The sequence below is a fragment of the Bufo bufo genome, chromosome 2 (genome assembly GCF_905171765.1).
Source record: "Bufo bufo chromosome 2, aBufBuf1.1, whole genome shotgun sequence".
Classification (NCBI taxonomy): Eukaryota; Metazoa; Chordata; class Amphibia; order Anura; family Bufonidae; genus Bufo; species Bufo bufo.
In genome coordinates this window covers 37,561,672-37,583,252 of record NC_053390.1, presented here as the reverse complement: position 1 = coordinate 37,583,252, position 21,581 = coordinate 37,561,672, and the positions used below count along the sequence as shown (strand labels likewise).

The window sequence follows — 21,581 nt, the reverse complement described above, 5'->3', positions numbered from 1 at the left end:
CAAAAAAAATATTACATGTCCTATTCTTGACCATTTTGCGGACAAGAAAAGGCATTTCTACAATTGGCAAATTGCGGAAGGCACACGGGCGGCTTCCGTTTTTTTCGGATCCGAGCTGCTTAGCATTGTAAACAATAGGGACGGCACCGCGGTGCCCAGCGCAGGATATTTTTCGCATAAAGAATGCAGGGCGTCTCCTGATTGTATTGTTATTGGATCTGCCATAGCTGGAACAAACCGGTGATTACATTTTTCTATAATTTATCAGACTGCTTGTATATTTGTTGTGGGAGTAATATTTCTAAGATCCTTTTTAAGAAGATTTACAAGCTCAGATTTCCCTGGAGCTGAACGGATACTGATTCATGCGTACAGAAAGTTAATTTAATAGAGACTGTGACTTGTATTCTTCACCAGCGCCAGAGGAGAATATAAAAAATACTGAAATATTCTGTGTTCACATAATGAAAAAGCGATGCTCAAGGTTATAAATGACACAAAGAGAATGCACAATCACCGTGTTTTCTGTGGTTTGGCTGTACGTAGGGATGGACAAACCATATGTGCTTCCTAAGGGGCCCATGGATACTTCACATTCGATGTCTCTATGCACATTGTCACCCTTCTTACAGTCGATGTCTCTATGCACATTGTCACCCTTCTTATATTCGATGTCTCTATGCACATTGTCACCCTTCTTACAGTCGATGTCTCTATGCACATTGTCACCCTTCTTACATTCGATGTCTCTATGCACATTGTCATCCTTCTCACATTCGATGTCTCTATGCACATTGTCATCCTTCTCACGTTCGATGTCTCTATGCACATTGTCACCCTTCTTACAGTCGATGTCTCTATGCACATTGTCACCCTTCTTACAGTCGATGTCTCTATGCACATTGTCACACTTCTTACATTCGATGTCTCTATGCACATTGTCATTCTTCTCACATTCGATGTCTCTATGCACATTGTCACCCTTCTCACAGTCGATGTCTCTATGCACATTGTCACCCTTCTCACATTCGATGTCTCTATGCACATTGTCACCCTTCTCACATTCGATGTCTCTATGCACATTGTCACCCTTCTCACATTCGATGTCTCTATGCACATTGTCACCCTTCTTACGTTCGATGTCTCTATGCACATTGTCACCCTTCTTACAGTCGATGTCTCTATGCACATTGTCACCCTTCTCACATTCGATGTCTCTATGCACATTGTCACCCTTCTCACATTCGATGTCTCTATGCACATTGTCACCCTTCTTACAGTCGATGTCTCTATGCACATTGTCACCCTTCTCACATTCGACGTCTCTATGCACATTGTCACCCTTCTCACATTCGATGTCTCTATGCACATTGTCACCCTTCTTATAGTCGATGTCTCTATGCACATTGTCACCCTTCTTACGTTCGATGTCTCTATGCACATTGTCACCCTTCTTACATTCGATGTCTCTATGCACATTGTCACCCTTCTTACATTAGATGTCTCTATGCACATTGTCACCCTTCTCACGTTCGATGTCTCTATGCACATTGTCACCCTTCTTATAGTCGATGTCTCTATGCACATTGTCACCCTTCTTACATTCGATGTCTCTATGCACATTGTCACCCTTCTTACATTCGATGTCTCTACGCACATTGTCACCCTTCTTACAGTCGATGTCTCTATGCACATTGTCACCCTTCTCACATTCGATGTCTCTATGCACATTGTCACCCTTCTTACATTCGATGTCTCTATGCACATTGTCACCCTTCTCACGTTCGATGTCTCTATGCACATTGTCACCCTTCTTATAGTCGATGTCTCTATGCACATTGTCACCCTTCTTACGTTCGATGTCTCTATGCACATTGTCACCCTTCTTACATTCGATGTCTCTATGCACATTGTCACCCTTCTCACATTCGATGTCTCTATGCACATTGTCACCCTTCTCACATTCGACGTCTCTATGCACAGTCACCCTTCTTACAGTCGATGTCTCTATGCACATTGTCACCCTTCTCACATTCGATGTCTCTATGCACATTGTCACCCTTCTTACAGTCGATGTCTCTATGCACATTGTCACCCTTCTCACATTCGATGTCTCTATGCACATTGTCACCCTTCTTACAGTCGATGTCTCTATGCACATTGTCACCCTTCTTACATTCGATGGCTCTATGCACATTGTCACCCTTCTCACATTCGATGTCTCTATGCACATTGTCACCCTTCTTACAGTCGATGTCTCTATGCACATTGTCACCCTTCTCACATTCGATGTCTCTATGCACATTGTCACCCTTCTTACAGTCGATGTCTCTATGCACATTGTCATCCTTCTTACATTCGATGTCTCTATGCACATTGTCATCCTTCTCACATTCGATGTCTCTATGCACATTGTCACCCTTCTCACATTCGATGTCTCTATGCACATTGTCATCCTTCTCACATTCGATGTCTCTATGCACATTGTCACCCTTCTTATGTTCAATGTCTCTATGCACATTGTCACCCTTCTTACAGTCGATGTCTCTATGCACATTGTCACCCTTCTCACATTCGATGTCTCTATGCACATTGTCACCCTTCTTACATTCGATGTCTCTATGCACATTGTCATCCTTCTCACATTCGATGTCTCTATGCACATTGTCACCCTTCTTATGTTCAATGTCTCTATGCACATTGTCACCCTTCTTACAGTCGATGTCTCTATGCACATTGTCACCCTTCTCACATTCGATGTCTCTATGCACATTGTCACCCTTCTTACATTCGATGTCTCTATGCACATTGTCATCCTTCTTACATTCGATGTCTCTATGCACATTGTCATCCTTCTTACAGTTGATGTCTCTATGCACTGTAGGAAGGCGCAAGGGTCCGTCATTGACGGAAAGTACGTGTCACCGAGGTTCCTGGCCTCGGTGAGATAAGAACCGGTTATTTAATGTGTCAGCCGCAGCTAGTGCTCGCTGACACTGTTTATTCTTAGTGTGGCTGAAAAGCCGATCCGGGCCGGTTCTTATTGGGAGCAGCCAAAGAGCAGGGTGGGTGGCTGTTCCCCACGTCCAGGCCAGGTTTTGGGCTGGGGTTTAAAAACCCAGCCAGCAGCTCAGCTGGGTGTGGATTATCCTCCATGGCAGAGGAGCTGAGGAGTCTGTGGTTTGAGACACTGAGGCATTTATTTGTGAGAGCCATAGGCTGGGAAACAGGCCTCTAAAGCCTGCTGCGGACGGTGGGTGAAAATCATCTGCTGACCAGGTGAAGTCTTTTTGCACTGTGAACTTTGTGTGGTGTGAACAGGCACCAAAAAATGAACACTTACTTTTGACTTGTTTTCTTTCTGTGTGAGAATAAACACTGAACTTTGATTTACAACCTTGTTTTTGCCTCTGTACTGCGTCCGCTTACCCTGCCTACCAGAGCGAATCCCCACAATTGGTGGCTTGGAGCGGGCAAGCGCAGTGAGGCTGGCGTGAACGCCGAAATTTTATTTTTTCTCTCACGGTTGTATGTCATTTATCAAACCGGCTAGATTCAAACCGGTGTCAAGAGACGAAATGGAGGCTGTTATGAAGGCCCTCGTGGAGACTAACCTGCAACAACGTGAGGCTAATAAGCAGCAGCAGGAGACCAACCAGTTGCTGCTACAACATGTAATGGCGTTACAGTCAGCAGGAGCAACCCCAAGCGTACATGATGCCCGGAAAGCAGTACGTGCAGCGATCCCTAAAATGACCCCCGCAGACGACATCGAGACCTACCTGGCGATGTATGAAAAAGTGGCCACCAGGGAAAAACTGCCCCAAGACCAGTGGGCTGAGATCGTCGCTCCTTTTCTGACATCAGAGTCCCAGCGGGTGTTTTTCGACTTGCCTGATGATCGAGCGGCCGACTACCCAAAGGTAAAGGGGGAGATTTTGGCAAGACTGGGGGTGAATGTGCTGGTCCGGGCCCAGCGGGTGCATCAGTGGGGGTTCAACCCGGCGGAGCCCGTGAGACCCCAGTATTATGACCTGCTTAACCTGTTACAAAAGTGGCTACAACCTGACGTGTTGAGCCCCACGGCTATGTTGGACCGGTTATTAGCAGACAGGTTCTGGAGGGCTCTGCCACCCCCTCTCCAGCAATGGATTGGCCAGGTCTCCCCAGGGAATGCGCTGGAGATGGTCGACCTGGTGGAGCGCTATGAGGCTACCCGGAACTTACAGGGGGGTTCTGTTGGGAGGGGGGCAGTCAGATCCCGTAACTCACCACCCCGGACCCAACAACCGGTGCCCATCAAACCTGCCCGGGATATAACCCCTGTGGACCCCGCTCCAATAATCTGCTGGCGGTGTCGAGAGCCAGGCCATGTTCGAGCGGACTGTCCACGTCAGGGGGAACCCATGGACACAAACTGTGGCTTCCGTCAGTCATTATATGCCAGGAAACTGTGTGCAGTGGGTGCTCCGGAGTCTCTGAACCACCTGTGCCAGGTTGAGGTGGGAGACACTCCAGCGGAGGCTCTGTTGGACTCAGGAAGTCTGGTGACCCTGGTTAGGGCTTCCCTAGTACGCTCCACTGAGTACACCGGCCGTAAGGTTGGAGTCATGTGTATCCATGGGGACTTAAAAGACTATCCTACTGCTATAGTGTCTCTGTCTACGGTTTCCGGCAGGTGGATCCACGAGGTGGCTGTTGCAACCCACCTCCACTATGAACTTATAGTAGGGAGAGACTTCCCGGGTTTCACGGCACTGTGGCCGGTTCCGAGAGTGACTGATACGCATGATACAGGTGTAACCCTAGCAGAATGGCCCGGCTCAGGGGGGAGACCAGAACCCTGGGAACCTGAGTCCGAAGGTCCCGCGGTAGGGGTGACCGCCGCTTCGGTGGAAGAGGGGGAAACAACCCCGCTAAGTGTAATGGTGGGAGACATGGAGGACTCGCCACCGGGGCCTGAGCTGGCAGACCTCAATGTCTCAGGGGATAATTTTGGTACCGCACAACACCGGGATCCAACCTTATCCCGAGCCTGGGAAAATGTACTAATAGATGGTGAACCACAACAACCAGGGGCAGAATCAGTGTTTCCCCGTTTTGTGGTTCATCAGGATATGTTGTATCGGGTAAATCAGCTGCGAGGTGAATCCGTTGAACAGTTGGTGGTGCCCCAGGCTTATCGCAAACTCGTGTTAGAGTTAGCCCACCAGCATGTTCTTGGGGGTCATCTGGGAATGCAGAAAACACAGGACCGGATACTACAATGGTTTTACTGGCCCAGTGTGTTTAAAGAGGTGGACGAGTTCTGTAAGTCTTGCCCGACCTGCCAGGCAACTAGCCCCCAGCACCTTTTCCGCAGTCCCTTGGTACCCCTCCCGATCATTGAGGTACCGTTTGAGCGAATCGCTATGGACCTAGTAGGTCCTGTACCAAAGTCCGCTAGGGGACACCAACACATCTTGGTTGTCCTTGATTACGCTACTCGGTACCCGGAGGCAGTGCCACTGCGACATACTTCAGCAAAACTTATAGCTAAAGAGCTAATGGAGATGTTCTCCCGAGTGGGGCTACCTAAAGAGGTCCTGACTGATCAGGGGACCCCTTTTATGTCCAAGGTCATGAGGGAACTCTGCAAGTTGCTGTGTATAAAACAGTTAAGGACGTCCGTGTATCATCCACAAACGGACGGACTGGTGGAAAGGTTTAATAAAACTCTAAAAACCATGTTAAAAAGGGTGGTGACCAAAGATGGGAAGGATTGGGACCTTCTTCTGCCCTATCTCATGTTCGCAGTGCGAGAGGTGCCCCAGGCCTCTACTGGGTTCTCGCCCTTCGAATTGCTATATGGCAGACATCCTCGTGGCTTGTTGGATGTAGCCAAAGAGGCGTGGGAACAACAACCCACTCCGCATAAAAGCGTCCTGGAATATGTTACTAAGATGCAACAGCGGATAGAGACCGTTTTGCCTCTTGTCAAGGAACATATGGAGGCCGCTCAGCGAGCCCAGAGTCGGATCTATAATCGGCAGGCTCGGGTCCGGAACTTTAACCCGGGTGATCGGGTTTTGGTTCTGGTGCCGACAGTGGACAGTAAGTTCCTAGCCAGGTGGCAGGGGCCCTACGAGGTACGTGAAAAAATAGAAGTAAATTACAAAGTACACCAGCCGGGGAGGCGAAAACCGGAGCAGGTTTACCATGTTAATTTGCTAAAACCTTGGAAGGATAGGGAAACCTGTACGGAAGACAGTCCGCGGCCGGGCTTTCTTGGACAAGAGATTCCGGCTCCTAGGTCTGATGCGAGGGAAGCGGTTGCCAACATAAAAATTGCTGACAGCCTCTCCTCTAAACAGGCTCAGGAAACCAGGGAGTTCGTTAGTCGGAACACAGATGTGTTCTCAGACCTCCCTGGACGCACTTCCGTAATCCAACATGACATTGTCACTGAGCCTCAGGCAAAAATCCGGTTAAAGCCATACCGGGTACCCGAGGCTCGGCGAAAAGCCATCTCGGAGGAAGTGCAACTCATGTTGCGGCTGGATGTCATTGAGGAGTCTAAAAGTGAGTGGGCTAGTCCTATAGTCTTAATTCCCAAGCCAGACGGGTCGTTACGATTTTGTAACGATTTTCGGAAATTAAACGAGATATCAAAGTTCGATGCATATCCAATGCCTCGGGTGGATGAACTAATTGAGAAATTAGGTCAAGCCAGGTATTTTTCTGTTCTGGACCTCACCAAAGGGTACTGGCAGGTACCCTTGACGGAGGCTGCCAAAGAGAAAACTGCCTTCATTACACCAGAGGGGCTGTACCAGTATAAAGTGTTACCCTTTGGCCTGCATGGCGCCCCCGCCACTTTCCAACGTCTAATGGACATTGTACTTCGTCCACATCGGCGGTACGCCTCGGCTTACCTGGACGATATTATCATCCACAGTACAGACTGGGAAAGTCACCTGCCCAAAGTACAGGCCGTAGTAGACTCCCTTCGAAAGGCGGGGCTAACGGCTAACCCAAAGAAATGTGCGATAGGGTTAGAGGAGACTAAATACCTTGGGTATGTCATTGGGCGCGGAGTCATCAAACCCCAAGTGAGCAAGATAGAGGCGATACGGAATTGGGCCCCGACCTGCCACCTCTAGACAAATAAAGTCGTTCCTGGGAATGGTGGGCTATTACATGAGGTTTGTCCCCCATTTTGCCACTTTAGCGGCTCCGTTGACAGGGCTCTTAAAGGGACGTAAGTCCGTGATAGTCCGCTGGAATGACCAGGCGGAAGAGGCTTTCTCCGCTTTGAAGTCGGCACTGTGTGGGTCCCCGGTTTTGGTGACGCCCGACTTCAAGAGGGAATTTGTGGTACAGACTGATGCCTCCGAAGTGGGCCTCGGTGCGGTACTGTCTCAGGAAGTCAACGGGGAGGAGCATCCCGTTGTCTTCCTCAGCCGTAAGCTCACTCCAGCGGAGACCCGGTACAGTATAGTGGAGAGAGAGTGCCTGGCCATCAAGTGGGCACTCGAGTCTCTCCGCTATTATCTGTTGGGGAGGAAATTCCGTCTGGTGACCGATCACTCCCCTCTTAAGTGGATGAGCCAGGCCAAAGAGAGGAATGCTCGGGTCACCAGGTGGTTCTTATCGCTGCAAAACTTTAAGTTCACAGTAGAACACAGGGCAGGCCGGTTACAGGGAAACGCGGATGCCCTGTCCCGAGTACACTGTCTGGCGTGTGTTCACCCCCTCAGGGTTGAACAAAGGGGGGAGGTATGTAGGAAGGCGCAAGGGTCCGTCATTGACGGAAAGTACGTGTCACCGAGGTTCCTGGCCTCGGTGAGATAAGAACCGGTTATTTAATGTGTCAGCCGCAGCTAGTGCTCGCTGACACTGTTTATTCTTAGTGTGGCTGAAAAGCCGATCCGGGCCGGTTCTTATTGGGAGCAGCCAAAGAGCAGGGTGGGTGGCTGTTCCCCACGTCCAGGCCAGGTTTTGGGCTGGGGTTTAAAAACCCAGCCAGCAGCTCAGCTGGGTGTGGATTATCCTCCATGGCAGAGGAGCTGAGGAGTCTGTGGTTTGAGACACTGAGGCATTTATTTGTGAGAGCCATAGGCTGGGAAACAGGCCTCTAAAGCCTGCTGCGGACGGTGGGTGAAAATCATCTGCTGACCAGGTGAAGTCTTTTTGCACTGTGAACTTTGTGTGGTGTGAACAGGCACCAAAAAATGAACACTTACTTTTGACTTGTTTTCTTTCTGTGTGAGAATAAACACTGAACTTTGATTTACAACCTTGTTTTTGCCTCTGTACTGCGTCCGCTTACCCTGCCTACCAGAGCGAATCCCCACAGCACATTGTCACCCTTCTTACATTCGATGTCTCTATGCACATTGTCACCCTTCTCACATTCGATGTCTCTATGCACATTGTCACCCTTCTCACATTCGATGTCTCTATGCACATTGTCACCCTTCTCACATTCGATGTCTCTATGCACATTGTCACCCTTCTCACAGTTGATGTCTCTATGCACATTGTCACCCTTCTCACATTCGATGTCTCTATGCACATTGTCACCCTTCTCACAGTTGATGTCTCTATGCACATTGTCACCCTTCTCACAGTCGATGTCTCTATGCACATTGTCACCCTTCTCACATTCGATGTCTCTATGCACATTGTCACCCTTCTCACATTCGATGTCTCTATTGTGGCAATGTGAACATTGAGGTGTTGTTTCCCCAGGTTCCAGTCCGGGACTTGAGACATGCTCATGTCCAGGGATCCTATTTAATCCTGCTACTGGATCCTGGGTGTGTCTCACTCTGGAGAGTGTGCAGACAGAGGCCTGGTGAGGCTCTGTCAGTGTGGTCTCAGCTGGGCAAGGCTGAGGGGCCACGAGGCTATGCAATAGCCTGGACTTTGAGGGACTCAGCGACACCCTGGAACAAGCATTGAAAGGTCAGAGTCAGGAGACCACAAACCCCTCCAAAGGTACTGCATTTGTTACAGCCTGAGGGCTGGTGGACTGTATGTCTGGGGTAAGCCGCATCTGGTTCCATGTGGGAACGTTATCGTATAGCTGAGTTAGGGATACGATGTTTATTATGTTTAGGTAGAGCCCAGACGGGCAGGCTTTTGTTTTATGCCATGTTGTGTATGAAGAGTGTAAAATAAATTGCACTGTTTGGACCTGAAACCCAGTGGTTATGAAGATCATTGTGAGAATGACCCCCGAATAAAAGGCGATCCCTTACACTATGCACATTGTCACTCTTCTTACATTCGATGTCTCTACGCACATTGTCACCCTTCTTACATTCGATGTCTCTATGCACATTGTCACCCTTCTTACATTCGATGTCTCTATGCACATTGTCACCCTTCTTACATTCGATGTCTCTATGCACATTGTCACCTTTCTTACATTCGATGTCTCTATGCACATTGTCACCCTTCTCACATTCGATGTCTCTATGCACATTGTCATTCTTCTCACATTCGATGTCTCTATGCACATTGTCACCCTTCTTACGTTTGATGTCTCTATGCACATTGTCATCCTTCTTACATTCAATGTCTCTATGCACATTGTCACCCTTCTTACGTTTGATGTCTCTATGCACATTGTCACCCTTCTTACAGTCGATGTCTCTATGCACATTGTCACCCTTCTTACAGTCGATGTCTCTATGCACATTGTCACCCTTCTCACATTCGATGTCTCTATGCACATTGTCACCCTTCTTACATTCGATGTCTCTATGCACATTGTCACCCTTCTTACAGTCGATGTCTCACTGCACAGAGTGTGCATTCCAGTGTGAAAGTAGCCTTAATGTTACCAAATTGCGACTTGTTGTTAAAGAACTTATCATTCTATGCACTGTGTATCCCAAATAGCAATGTATGGGCAATATAGGGTTAACATTGCCAGAATGGTTAGATTACCAGAGTGATGGACGGGGTCCGCCCCCTGGCTAGTGAGTGAGTGTAGTCTGAACAGAGCTATAGGAAGGACGTGTGTGTGTGAGAGAGAGAAAATTCCTGCAGACCAGACCCTTTGTCTATGAGATTTCAGCTGCTAAGGAAGTTACTCTACTACCAGGGATCAGACATGAAGGTCCAGAACTATCCAGGCCATGCAATATTCTGACAGCACGCCATTCACTTGTTTATGGCATTGAGACTTTGCTGCTGTGGAAAGGATTATTGCATTTGGCCACCAGGATCTAAAATCTGCACCCCTCAGTCCGGGAACTGCAGAAAAGGGTTAACAAGTACCTAATTCCATGTCTGTTGTTATTTGGAAAGACTGTAAAGGTAGAATCAGAGACTACTACAACTACCATCATTGTTTCTGCCCATAAGCAGCTATTGGGAAGAAACTGTACTGTGATATACTTAGGAAGGAACTGTAACGTTAGCTGCCACATGTACTACTACTCCCATCATCAATTTAGTAAAAGAAAGACTTTATTTATTGCAGCCAACAGGCCTGGCTATTACCTCCATCATTTATCCACCAGCCCTGCATGTGTACTCTTGCCTTGCACCATGCCAACCACGTAACATCAAAGGTGCCCCAACTACCATCAGGCAGTGAATGCACAGAGGGGAAAAATAATGTGCCCTCCATTCACTACACAGCCCAGGGAGGGTCAGGGTAAAGACTGCCTCCGTGAACTGTGAGTACTACGACCACCATCATAGCCACTGTAGCTGGCCAGCTAAGACTTGTCCTAGTTTGCTAATATAGCTTGTATGGTTATGCAGCTGGACCTGCCAATAACCTAATACAGTTCCTATGTTTATGTGTTAGAGACAAAGCAGAGTTATTTACTGTGACATCATGTTTGGATGTCATATAACTGTTATATTTTGTGTTCACAGAAGCAGAAAAAGATAATATGCCTTTAAGATTCATTTTGTAATGTAAGGAAGGCTCACTGACACAGCAGAAACAACAGAAAGCATAGTGTTAATCTGTTGTTGCTGGGCAGAAGTTTAGACCAATCACAGCCAGCCTCACACACAGCAGGAGTTTTCACCAATCACAGCCAGCCTCACACACAGTCTGTCTGGGAATTCCCCTAGCAGGAGCTGCTAGAATCATTATTCACCAGAGACAGGAGCTGAAGAGACATTCACTCCACTGAGAGCTGTGTTTTTATGGAAGCAGTGAGGCTAAAATAGGTATTTAAAACAGTTATATAATGTTCCTACTGTTAGTATAGTGATTAGAACTGTATACTGAACCAGTTATATGTGTGTTTACTTACAGTTCCACCAAATTCTAATTGTAAGCATTCAGATGCCATATTGCAATCTAAATTGCATACAACCATACCAGATCATACTCAACCAATCTGCAGTCACTGCTAACTGCATACTGCAAATAGAACTATTAGTAAGACCTCAGATATACCTCTCAGAGAGATCATAAAGTGCTCAAATAACTCAAAGTAAGAGTACAGATACTCAAGAGAGAAATATATTCACCATTTTATGTGTTATACAGTATATGAAGAAAAGTTGAAGTTAATAAAGAAGTTATTTGGAGCATTTGGTGTGCTCTTTAAACCTACTGTTTCCATAGAACGGTGCTAGAGGAATTACAGAGTAACAGACAGTCTGGTTAGACTAAAAGTCAGAGATATCAAAATTCTTCTAATGCCACAGCGCAAAAGGCACTTCATAGTGCGTCTCCTGCCACAGCCACTACCACTACACATGTAGATGCAGCTATTATCTCTGCTCATTGTGCAATTATCAGCAATGAACAGTTCATTCTCAATCATTGCTTATACATCTACCCATTTAAAGGGGTCTTTAACAGCTTCTGGGTTCATAGATGGAGCCTTCTGGTCTGGTTTTCTTTATCAGTGGAGCCTCTCTACCCTGTACTCTTTTTAAGTGAAGCCTTCCTACCCTAAATCTTTCTAGATGGAGCTTCCCTGCCTTGCTCTCTTCATGGGTGAAGCTTTCCTACCCTCTACTCCTTCTATATGGAAGCTTCCTGCCTTGTTCTTTTCATGAGAGGAGCCATCTACAATTTACTTTTCAAGCTGATCATTGTACAAGACCCAGATCCTGTCCAGGGAAAGGAGGATTGTTTCCAGGAAGGCTGACAAGGGCTAAGGAACAAGCTGATACTGTGGGACCTCATGTTTGCTGGAGAGAATGGTTGTTCAGTTCAGAGACATCAGTGGATAAAGAGCAGACCCGGGTCGGAAAGATCGTGCATGCATCACACTGCAGTGTTGGCGCCTAGAGATTTAGACCAGGCCTATAGTTAGATAGTTAGGGTCTCTGCTTTTTTTCCGGTCTAAAGAGTTGCTACTGGTACTACAAGGACTCCATTACTAAAAGGGACATTGCACATTTGAGAGCTAATAAACACCCCCACAAACTCTTCCAGTTCAGCATTTTGCTCAGGAGTAATAATCAGGCATGTGCTACCGGACTAGTTATGGGAGGGGGAATAATATAGAGCACGTTAAGATTGTGAACTGTTGTGTTGCACCGCAGGCCAGCCCATACTAAGCACCCAACCAATTGTTTGTGTTTGTTTCAGGGTAATAATAGGTACGGCGAGGCAATTTTAGTTGTGCCCGCCAGTAGGTAAATTACTGCGAAATGTCCACTGGCATCCATCAGGGGGCGCCGTGCTGTGCAACACAGGGGTCTCAGCCCTTGGGCTGGGTGTATGTAAATTTATTTTATGTTCTCAGCATTTGTGGTTGTGTTTATTACCACGTGTTAGTAAAATTCTGCTTTGGCAAAAGCTGGTGTTGGAGTTGCTTTCCTCGTTCGTGAGTTCGCTGTATCGTGGGGAGCCCACGCCAGTACATGGCTTACAACTCAGCACATCCACCACACAGTGGATGGGACCTTGTGCTTCCATCTCCATCTATTGTTTGGTTTCTGATGTCCACCCGAAACAGCTAACGGGTGTGGGTCCTGGGTCTTGGTTGGAAGTCAGAAGGTTAACTAGTCACTACGTTAGTACCAATCCTTGTGTGAGATGGAGAAAGAGCTCTCCTTGTCTGAACACTGTTTGTGTGATTAAATTAAATGTTATGGACTGACTGACATTCTGCTGTTTGGCCACAAGATGCTGCTGTTTCCTAACACAGCTACAGACTGCACATATATCTCCATATTCATGAGAGAGGTGGGGTTTACACAGAGTCTGGAGAGGAAGGCAGTAGCCATCTTAGAAGGAGGCTGTGAGAAACACTGAAGAACTGTGTGGGAAGTGAATCCAATGGCATCCAGGTGTGAGAGTGACCAGAGCTGCAGCTAAGTGAAGCTGATCGTGTCCAGAGTAAGGAAGATTGCTGCCAGGAACGCTGATGAGAGTAGAGAAACAAGGCAACAAACACTTCGGTACCGCATGTTTGTTAGAGAGACATTTGTTCTGTTCAGAGTCACCAGCGGATGCAAAGCAGACCCAGGTCGATAAGATCGTGCACGCACCTCATCAGTGTTGGCGCCTAGAGACTGAGACCAAGCGTGTAGTTAGTTAGTTAGGGTTTCTGTTTGTGTCAGGCCACAAGTGTTACTACTGTTCATTGCAAGGACTCCATAACTTAAAGTGACATTTCACATTAGAGAGCTGATAAAATACCCGCAAACTCAAGTCAGGCTGGTGTTTTACTCAGAAGGAATATTGAGGCATGTGCTACAGGACCAGTTATAGGAGGGGGAATACTGTAGATCTGTGTAAGATTGTAAGCTGTTGTGCTGCACCGCAGGCTAGCCCGCACCACACACCCATACAGTGATTCTTGTTCTTTTAGGGTAATAACAGGTAAGGTGTGGCAGTTTAATTGTGCCTGCCAGTAGGTAAATTACTGCTCTTTCCTTCTGTATCAATCGGAGGGTGCCGCGCTGTGCAGCACAAGGCTCTCAGCCTTCGGGCTGGATGTATGTAAATTTATTGTATGTTCTCAGCATTTGTGGTTGTGTTTATTGCCACATATAAGTAAAATTCTGTTTTGGCAAAAGCTGGTGTTGGGGTTGCTTTCCTCGTTTGTGATTTCACTGTATCCTGGGGAGCCCACCCCGGTACATGGCTTACACTTGTGAAGAGTACTGGGGAGTAGCAACAGCGAATTATCCCATTGGCTCCTAAGTCTTCTCCAAATAGGGTTGTCTTTTGCTGGAATTTTGGGGTCTATTATTGACGATCATCTGCTACTCTGGTGGGCCAATCCGACACTGGATAAACTTAATGAAAGTGCTCATGTACACAAACGTGTGCGACCTATAAACAGCAAGTCTGCAATATATGGGCACCAGCCGTGTGCGCCCCATCTCATCTATGCGAATCCATACACTTGAAAGGGTCCACAATCTGCAAGATACAGAGCGTTGCGGAGCGGAGGCATGGAGCGGAAGCCCAGAGAAGCACTGTGGAGAGCTTCTGTAGGATTTTGGTCCGTGCTTCCGCACCTCAAACAAATAGAACATGTTGTACTTTTTTGCAGTGCAGACTGAATCTTGCGGATTGCGGACCCATTCAAGTGAATGGGTCCACATCTGCAAACTACGGGCAATTGAATGGTGGCACGGGCCGAACAAGACAGATATGTTCTTACTGTTTATTGCTGATTTTTAGCTAATCAAATGGCAGCAGTGAAATCTTACTTAAAAATATATCCAAATTTAATTAAATAGAAACATAGAAACATAGAATGTGTCGGCAGATAAGAACCATTTGGCCCATCTAGTCTGCCCAATATACTGAATACTATGGATAGCCCCCGGCCCTATCTTATATGAAGGATGGCCTTATGCCTATCCCATGCATGCTTAAACCCCTCCACTGTATTTGCAGCTACCACTTCTGCAGGAAGGCTATTCCATGCATCCACTACTCTCTCAGTAAAGTAATACTTCCTTATATTACTTTTAAACCTTTGCCCCTCTAATTTAAAACTGTGTCCTCTTGTGGTAGTTTTTCTTCTTTTAAATATGCTCTCTTCCTTTACCGAGTTGATTCCCTTTATGTATTTAAAAGTTTCTATCATATCCCCTCTGTCTCTTCTTTCTTCCAAGCTATACATATTAAGGTCCTTTAACCTTTCCTGGTAAGTTTTATCCTGCAATCCATGTACTAGTTTAGTAGCTCTTCTCTGAACTCTCTCTAGAGTATCTATATCCTTCTGGAGATATGGCCTCCAGTACTGCGCACAATACTCCAAGTGAGGTCTCACCAGTGTTCTGTACAGCGGCATAAGCACTTCACTCTTTCTACTGCTTATACCTCTCCCTATACATCCAAGCATTCTGCTGGCATTTCGTGCTGCCCTATTACATTGTCTTCCCACCTTTAAGTCTTCTGAAATAATTACTCCTAAATCCCTTTCCTCAGATACTGAGGTCAGGACTGTGTCAAATATTCTATATTCTGCCCTTGGGTTTTTACGCCCCAGGTGCATTATCTTGCACTTATCCACATTAAATTTCAGTTTCCAGAGTTCTGACCATTCTTCTAGTTTTCCTAAATCCTTTTCCATTTGGCGTTTCCCTCCAGGAACATCAACCCTGTTACATATCTTTGTGTCATCAGCAAAAAGACAAACCTTACCATCGAGGCCTTTTGCAATATCACTTATGAAGATATTAAACAAAATCGGTCCCAGTACAGATCCCTGTGGAACCCCACTGGTAACATGACCTTGTTTTGAATGTTCTCCATTGACTACAACCCTCTGCTGTCTGTCCCTCAGCCACTGCCTAATCCACTCAACAATATGGGAGTCCATGCTCAATGACTGCAGTTTATTGATAAGTCTTCTATGTGGGACAGTGTCAAAAGCCTTACTAAAATCTAGATATGCGATGTCTACTGCACCTCCACCGTCTATTATTTTATTCACCCAGTCAAAAAAATCTATAAGATTTGTTTGACATGATCTCCCTGAAGTAAACCCATGTTGTTTTTCATCTTGCAATCCGTGGGATTTTAGATGTTCCACAATCCTATCCTTTAATAGGATGAATCCTTTAATAGGATGAATCTTATTGGACTCCTCCTATCAATCATTCACTTCGTTACGAATCAATATAGTTGGTTTCCTCCATCATGTCTGACCACTGTTCATTCACAGTCTTATTTATTTTTTATTTACTTTAATCACTTACATAGCACTACTATATACCACAGCGCTTTACAGACATTAGCATCAAGCTGTCCCCAATGGGGCTCACAGTCTAAGTTCCCTACCAGTATGTCTTTGGAGTGTTGGACGAAACCCACGCAAACATGGGGAGATCATACAGGGGCTCATGCTATAGTGTCTGCACTTGCTTTTAGACGGAAAAATGCTGTTTTAGGCTACATGCACACAACCGTTGTGTGTTTTACGGTCCGCAAATTGCGGATCTGCAGAACATGGATGGCGTCTGTGTGCGTTCCGCAATTTACGGAACGGAATGGATATCTATTGATATAACTGACTATTCTTGTCCGCAAAACAGACAAGAATAGGACAGGTTATATTTTTTTTGCGTACCACGGAATGGAGCAACGCATGCGGACAGCACACAGAGTGCTGTCCGCATCTTTTGCGGCCCCATTGAAGTGAATGGGTCTGCATCCAAGCCTCAAAAACTGCGGCTCGGATGCGGACCAAAACAATGGTCATGTGCATGAGGCCTTAGACTTATATCTGTTTTGGAGGTACTGTATTTGCTCCTCGGTCACCTATTTTGATTTTTTGCACCTATGTTCCGACCTATTTATGTCTATATATGCATCTTATTTTGTGCCTGATTAAGTCGCAGAAAACAGTCTAATTTCTACTCTACTCCAGCGCTGGCGTACCTTTCTTCATCAGTTTTGAGTGATAAGTTGTGCAACATTTTGCCTAAAAAGTCTCACTTTCACGGAGACGTGCACCTATTCTCAGTTCAGTTGCACAAAAATTTTATGCGCCTACTAAATAGACCAGTCTTAGTGAATATGAACCTGTCGCAGGGGCGTCATTAGGTCCAAACATTCGGGGCTGGAGCTCCGAATGTTTTGTCCAGTGCCCCGAATGCTTATGCTGGTGGTGGTTGTGGCGTTGATGTTGTGTCACAGCTGGGAAGCGCTATACTCACCTCTTCCTTCCTGGTCCTCGGCGCTCCACTGTGAAGGCTGCGCACAGTGTGAGGCCACGCTGTGACCTCACAGTGTGCACGCCCACACAGCAGACTATACAAGAGGATTACCGAGTGGGGTGGTGAAGAGCGGCAGCATTCAGAGCAGAAACGGTAAATGTTTTTTGTTTTGTTTTTAATATGGGGGCTGATGGAGGCCCTGGGGGCTGAAAAGAGGCTGCTGGGGGGCTGATATGAGGCATGGGGGACTGATAAGAGGCACTGGGGGGGCTGTAGAGGGGCACTGGGGGCTGATATGAGGCAAGGGGGGCTGAAGAGGGGCATTGGGGGCTGATGTAAGGCACTGGGGGCTGAAGAGAGACACTGGGGGGGCTGATATGAGGCACTGAGGGCTGATATGAGGCACTGGGGACTGAAGAGAGGCACTGGGGGGCTGATATGAGGCACTGGGGGCTGATTTGAGGCACTGGGTGCTGGAGAGAGGCTGCTGGGAGGCTGAGGAGGGGCATTGGGGGCTGATATGAGGCACGGGGGGCTGATATGAGGCACTGGGGGCTGAAGAGGGGCACTGGGGGCTGATATGAGGCACTGGGGGCTGATATGAGGCACTGGGGGCTGATATGAGGCACTGGGGGCTGATATGAGGCACTGGGGGCTGATATGAGGCACTGGGGGCTGATATGAGGCACTGGGGGACTGAAGAGGGACACTGGGGGGCTAAAGAGGGGCACTGGGGGCTGATATGAGGCACTGGGGGTTGATATGAGGCACTACTGGGGCTCTTATCTGAGGTCTGATTGGGGGTCATTCCCATTGGGGTCTGATCTGAGGTCTTATTGGGGTCTTATTAACATTGGGGGTCTTATTGGGGCTGTCAGCTGAGGTCTGATTAACATTGGGGGTCTGATTGGTGGTCTGACCTTGGGTATAATGAAAAATATTTTTTTCTTATTGTCCCCCTCTAAAACCTAGGTGCGTCTTATGGGCCGGACCGTCTTATAGGGCGAAAAATACTGGTAAGTTTAAAAATGATTTATTCTCCCTTCATTATATTGATAGTGCGGGTCTGTATGTATGTATGCAGAGTGTATTTGTGTATATATGTGTATATAATATATACATACATACACATGCGCACGCGGCGTGTGTGTTTGTGCTTTGGTGTGCACACCCTAATTCAATAGGCTGCGCACGCCTATGCTGGTGGGATTTTTTTATTTTATTAGGCTATTCCTATTCCTAGCCGTCTGGGCAAACTCTGCATGTTCTCTTAACGTTCTCCCGGAAAACGTCTGATTGGTCTCAAAGTTTCCCAATTCTGTGCAACAATCAGCAGGTTCCGTAGATGTACTTAATGAGTAACCATACTTTTTTGAAACTTTTGATAAGTCATAGGGACATATCAAAAGTATTGATCGGCAGGGGTCCCACCGTTGAGACCCGCGCTGAACTCTAGAACAAGGAGTCCGAAGTACACAGTCGAGCACTACTTCTCCTCGCTGCTGAGCGAGGTAGTGAAGACTGTCTCATAGACTTTCTATTGACACCGTCTTCACTACTGCGCTCAGCAGTTTCAAAAAAGTATTGTTACTCTTTAATCCTCTCGAAATCTCTCAGGAGGGCCTCTTACCCCATGAGGATGTGAAGTCCTAGAGCAGGGATCAGCAACGTCCTGCACTCCAGATGTTCTGAAACTACAATTCCCAGAATCCTCCTTTCACTTCTGTGGGCATTACAAAAAGAGCCGAGTAAGTTTGCATGCTGGGAGTTGTAGTTTCATAAGCAGCTGGAGTGCCGAAGGTTGCTGTCCCCTGTCCTAGAGATACAACACAATAACATGTTGTTTCCTACTTTTCTATGAGGTTTCCATCCTACTTTGGTTTTGTAAGATTCAGTCCTTTGTCAGCAGACCTTGTTCATCTATTGCTCAGCAAAAATCAATTTCCCAAAAAGTTCCTTAACCCAAAAAAAAGATATTCACACTTATCTTACATACTATGCAGGTGCAGTACTAATATTAAGTGAAATAGGAGAGCTCCTTCAGACTGCCGAGAACATTTATTTTACTGATAAAAAATACTTTTCATTTTGTTTAGTCTGAGTAATGTCTAGAAGTCTTCAAAAGGTGAAGTACAAGATTAGATAAACATGGCTGCATTCTTCGAAAAACAGCTGTTGTGTGTGGTATTGCAGTTCAAAGATGAGATACAATATGAGACACAGCCAATAGACCGGTGCTGTTTTTTGGAAGAAAGCAGCCGTGTTTTTGTAATCCCATACGTTCCCAGATTGCCTCACCATGACAGCCCTCTTTTTAAATGAAGCCAGCCTTGCAATCACCTAATCGTAGTGGATCTCCTGGGCAATTGAGGCTGGCCACAGTGGCCACTTCAGGGTAAAAGTAGAATGACATGTCATCTTTTCAAATGAAGGAGTGACCATAGCAATATATGGCTAGATCAAGTCTTGGAGCGTGGGATCCATTCTTTGGTATTGGCTCTCTGTTTTGTCGAATAAATCCATCCTATAATCTTGTGGAAAGCAGCTCTTGAATCAGCCCCGATAACAAACCTGTTTCCCAAGTGGAAACTTTTTCAATTCGGAACATGTATTTGGTGACAATGGGAGACATTGATCAACCCCTGTACTGCAGAAAATGTGTGCCAAGAAGTTGCAAAGTTTGGAGCACACTATACTTGTGCAAAATTTTAGGACTTTGGGGTCTAATGCCATACCCACCACCGATTCAAAAACTAAGGCTACTTTCACACTTGCGGCAGAGTGATCCGGCAAGCAGTTCCGTCACCGAAACTGCCTGCTGGATCCGTCAAAACGTATGCCAACTGATGGCATTTGTAAGACTGATCAGGATCCTGATCCATCTTACAAAGGCATTGAAATACCGGATCCGTCTGTCACGGCTGAGGATGGGGAAAATCCTCAGCCGTGCGATGACAGAAGATGTAAGGCGGCTCGGCCAGGAAAACAGGATTAGGGAGCAGGTCACCTCCTAACACATCCCTAACCTGACCCTAACTCCTAGCTGCATGGGCCGACCTTGAAGGTAGGAGGGCCCATGCTCAGGAACCTCGGATCCCTAACTCACCCTCCGACCGGTCCCTGAACTAGGAGTCAGGGTAAGACGGCCTGTTCCTCCTGGAAGCCAAGCTGCAAGGAATGGAGGAAACACATACAACATACAGATATGACAGGCGAACTAAACAAGTTCCACACGTACCTGTCACAGCCACGCTGACTGGAACCCATGCATGCACTACTCATGTCCACAGAACACAAAGGGACATAGCACACATAACACACAGGTAACCAGGAAATCCATAGTTGCACTAAACAGGAAACAAGGGGAAACATCAACTGAACATCATGCAAACATAACATAAACTTCACAGATAAACCTATGACCACAAGGGACACTGCCACCACATGTACATCATACCACCAAACGTTGCCACGGACAGCCACAGTGCAGGGAAAATGTCAGTGCACACCAAACATAAACAAAGTGCACACAGACATACAAAAGTGCTTACAAACGCGCACACAACTCCGAGGGAACCGCACACATAGCTGTTGTCCGCGGCAACCGCACCTGAAGCTAACAACCTTATGCCTCAAGCTGCGGTTGACACTACAACCCAAAACCGCGGGCAACTGTATGCGGCTCCCAAGGAGTCACGGCCATAACCGTGGCCGTGACACCGTCTTTTTTTCACATTTTTTTCATTGCAGTTTTTCATTGCAGTATTTTGAATGCTGGATCCAGCACTAATACATACCTATGGAAAAAAATGCCGGATCCGGCAAGTGTTCCAGATTTTTGGCCGGAGATAAAACCGTAGCATGCTGCGGTATTATCTCCGTCCTGAACAGTCAAAAAGACTGAACTCTATGCCGGAAAAGAAAAACTCTAGTGTGAAAGTACCTTAAACCATGAAACTGGAGTAGATTGTAGCAGAAATCTGCACCAGCTCCCTTGGGGTTGCATATACCCAATTTGGCACAATTTGGCACATGAATCTGCAGAGATGCGTCACATTTACTAAAAGGTCTCACCAGCGGGGGATGGATTAAGACTAGCATGTAATGTGCCGTCTTCATAGATGTCCCCTATTGTCTCTATCAATGTCTTTTATAGCAACACTGCCTGGCAGTAAATGGAATGAATATCTCCATCCATAGTGAACTTTCTCCAAATGTCCTATTGTGTTTTTGGAAGTTCTCCTTTAGCAAGGAACAAATGCTACTCCATCTCCAGGTTCAACCTCTGGTTGTAAGCAAGAATGGTCTTTTAGCAGGGGGTTGAAGCCATAGGGTGTGCAGCAGAGGAAGCCATAGGGTGTGCAGCAGATGAAGCCATAGGGTGTGCAGCAGACGAACCCATAGGGTGTGAAGCAGAAGAAGCCATAGGGCGGGCAGCAGAAGAAGCCATAGGGCGGGCAGCAGAAGAAGCCATAGGG

General features: G+C 46.7%; 1 protein-coding gene across 1 annotated transcript in view; it reads right to left on the bottom strand.

Moving 5' to 3' along the window:
• Positions 1-457: 457 nt before the first annotated feature.
• LOC120990694 (cysteine-rich, acidic integral membrane protein-like) overlaps positions 458-21,581 on the bottom strand; it is a 126,308-nt gene continuing 105,184 nt past the window's right edge. The window contains exons 2-6 of the mRNA XM_040419601.1: positions 9,272-9,767; positions 8,359-8,691; positions 2,033-2,878; positions 1,531-1,971; positions 458-1,467 (exon numbers count right to left, since the gene is read on the bottom strand). Of these exons, the coding sequence (XP_040275535.1) occupies positions 458-1,467; positions 1,531-1,971; positions 2,033-2,878; positions 8,359-8,691; positions 9,272-9,767 (3,126 nt within the window). The remainder of the gene's footprint in view (positions 1,468-1,530; positions 1,972-2,032; positions 2,879-8,358; positions 8,692-9,271; positions 9,768-21,581) is intronic.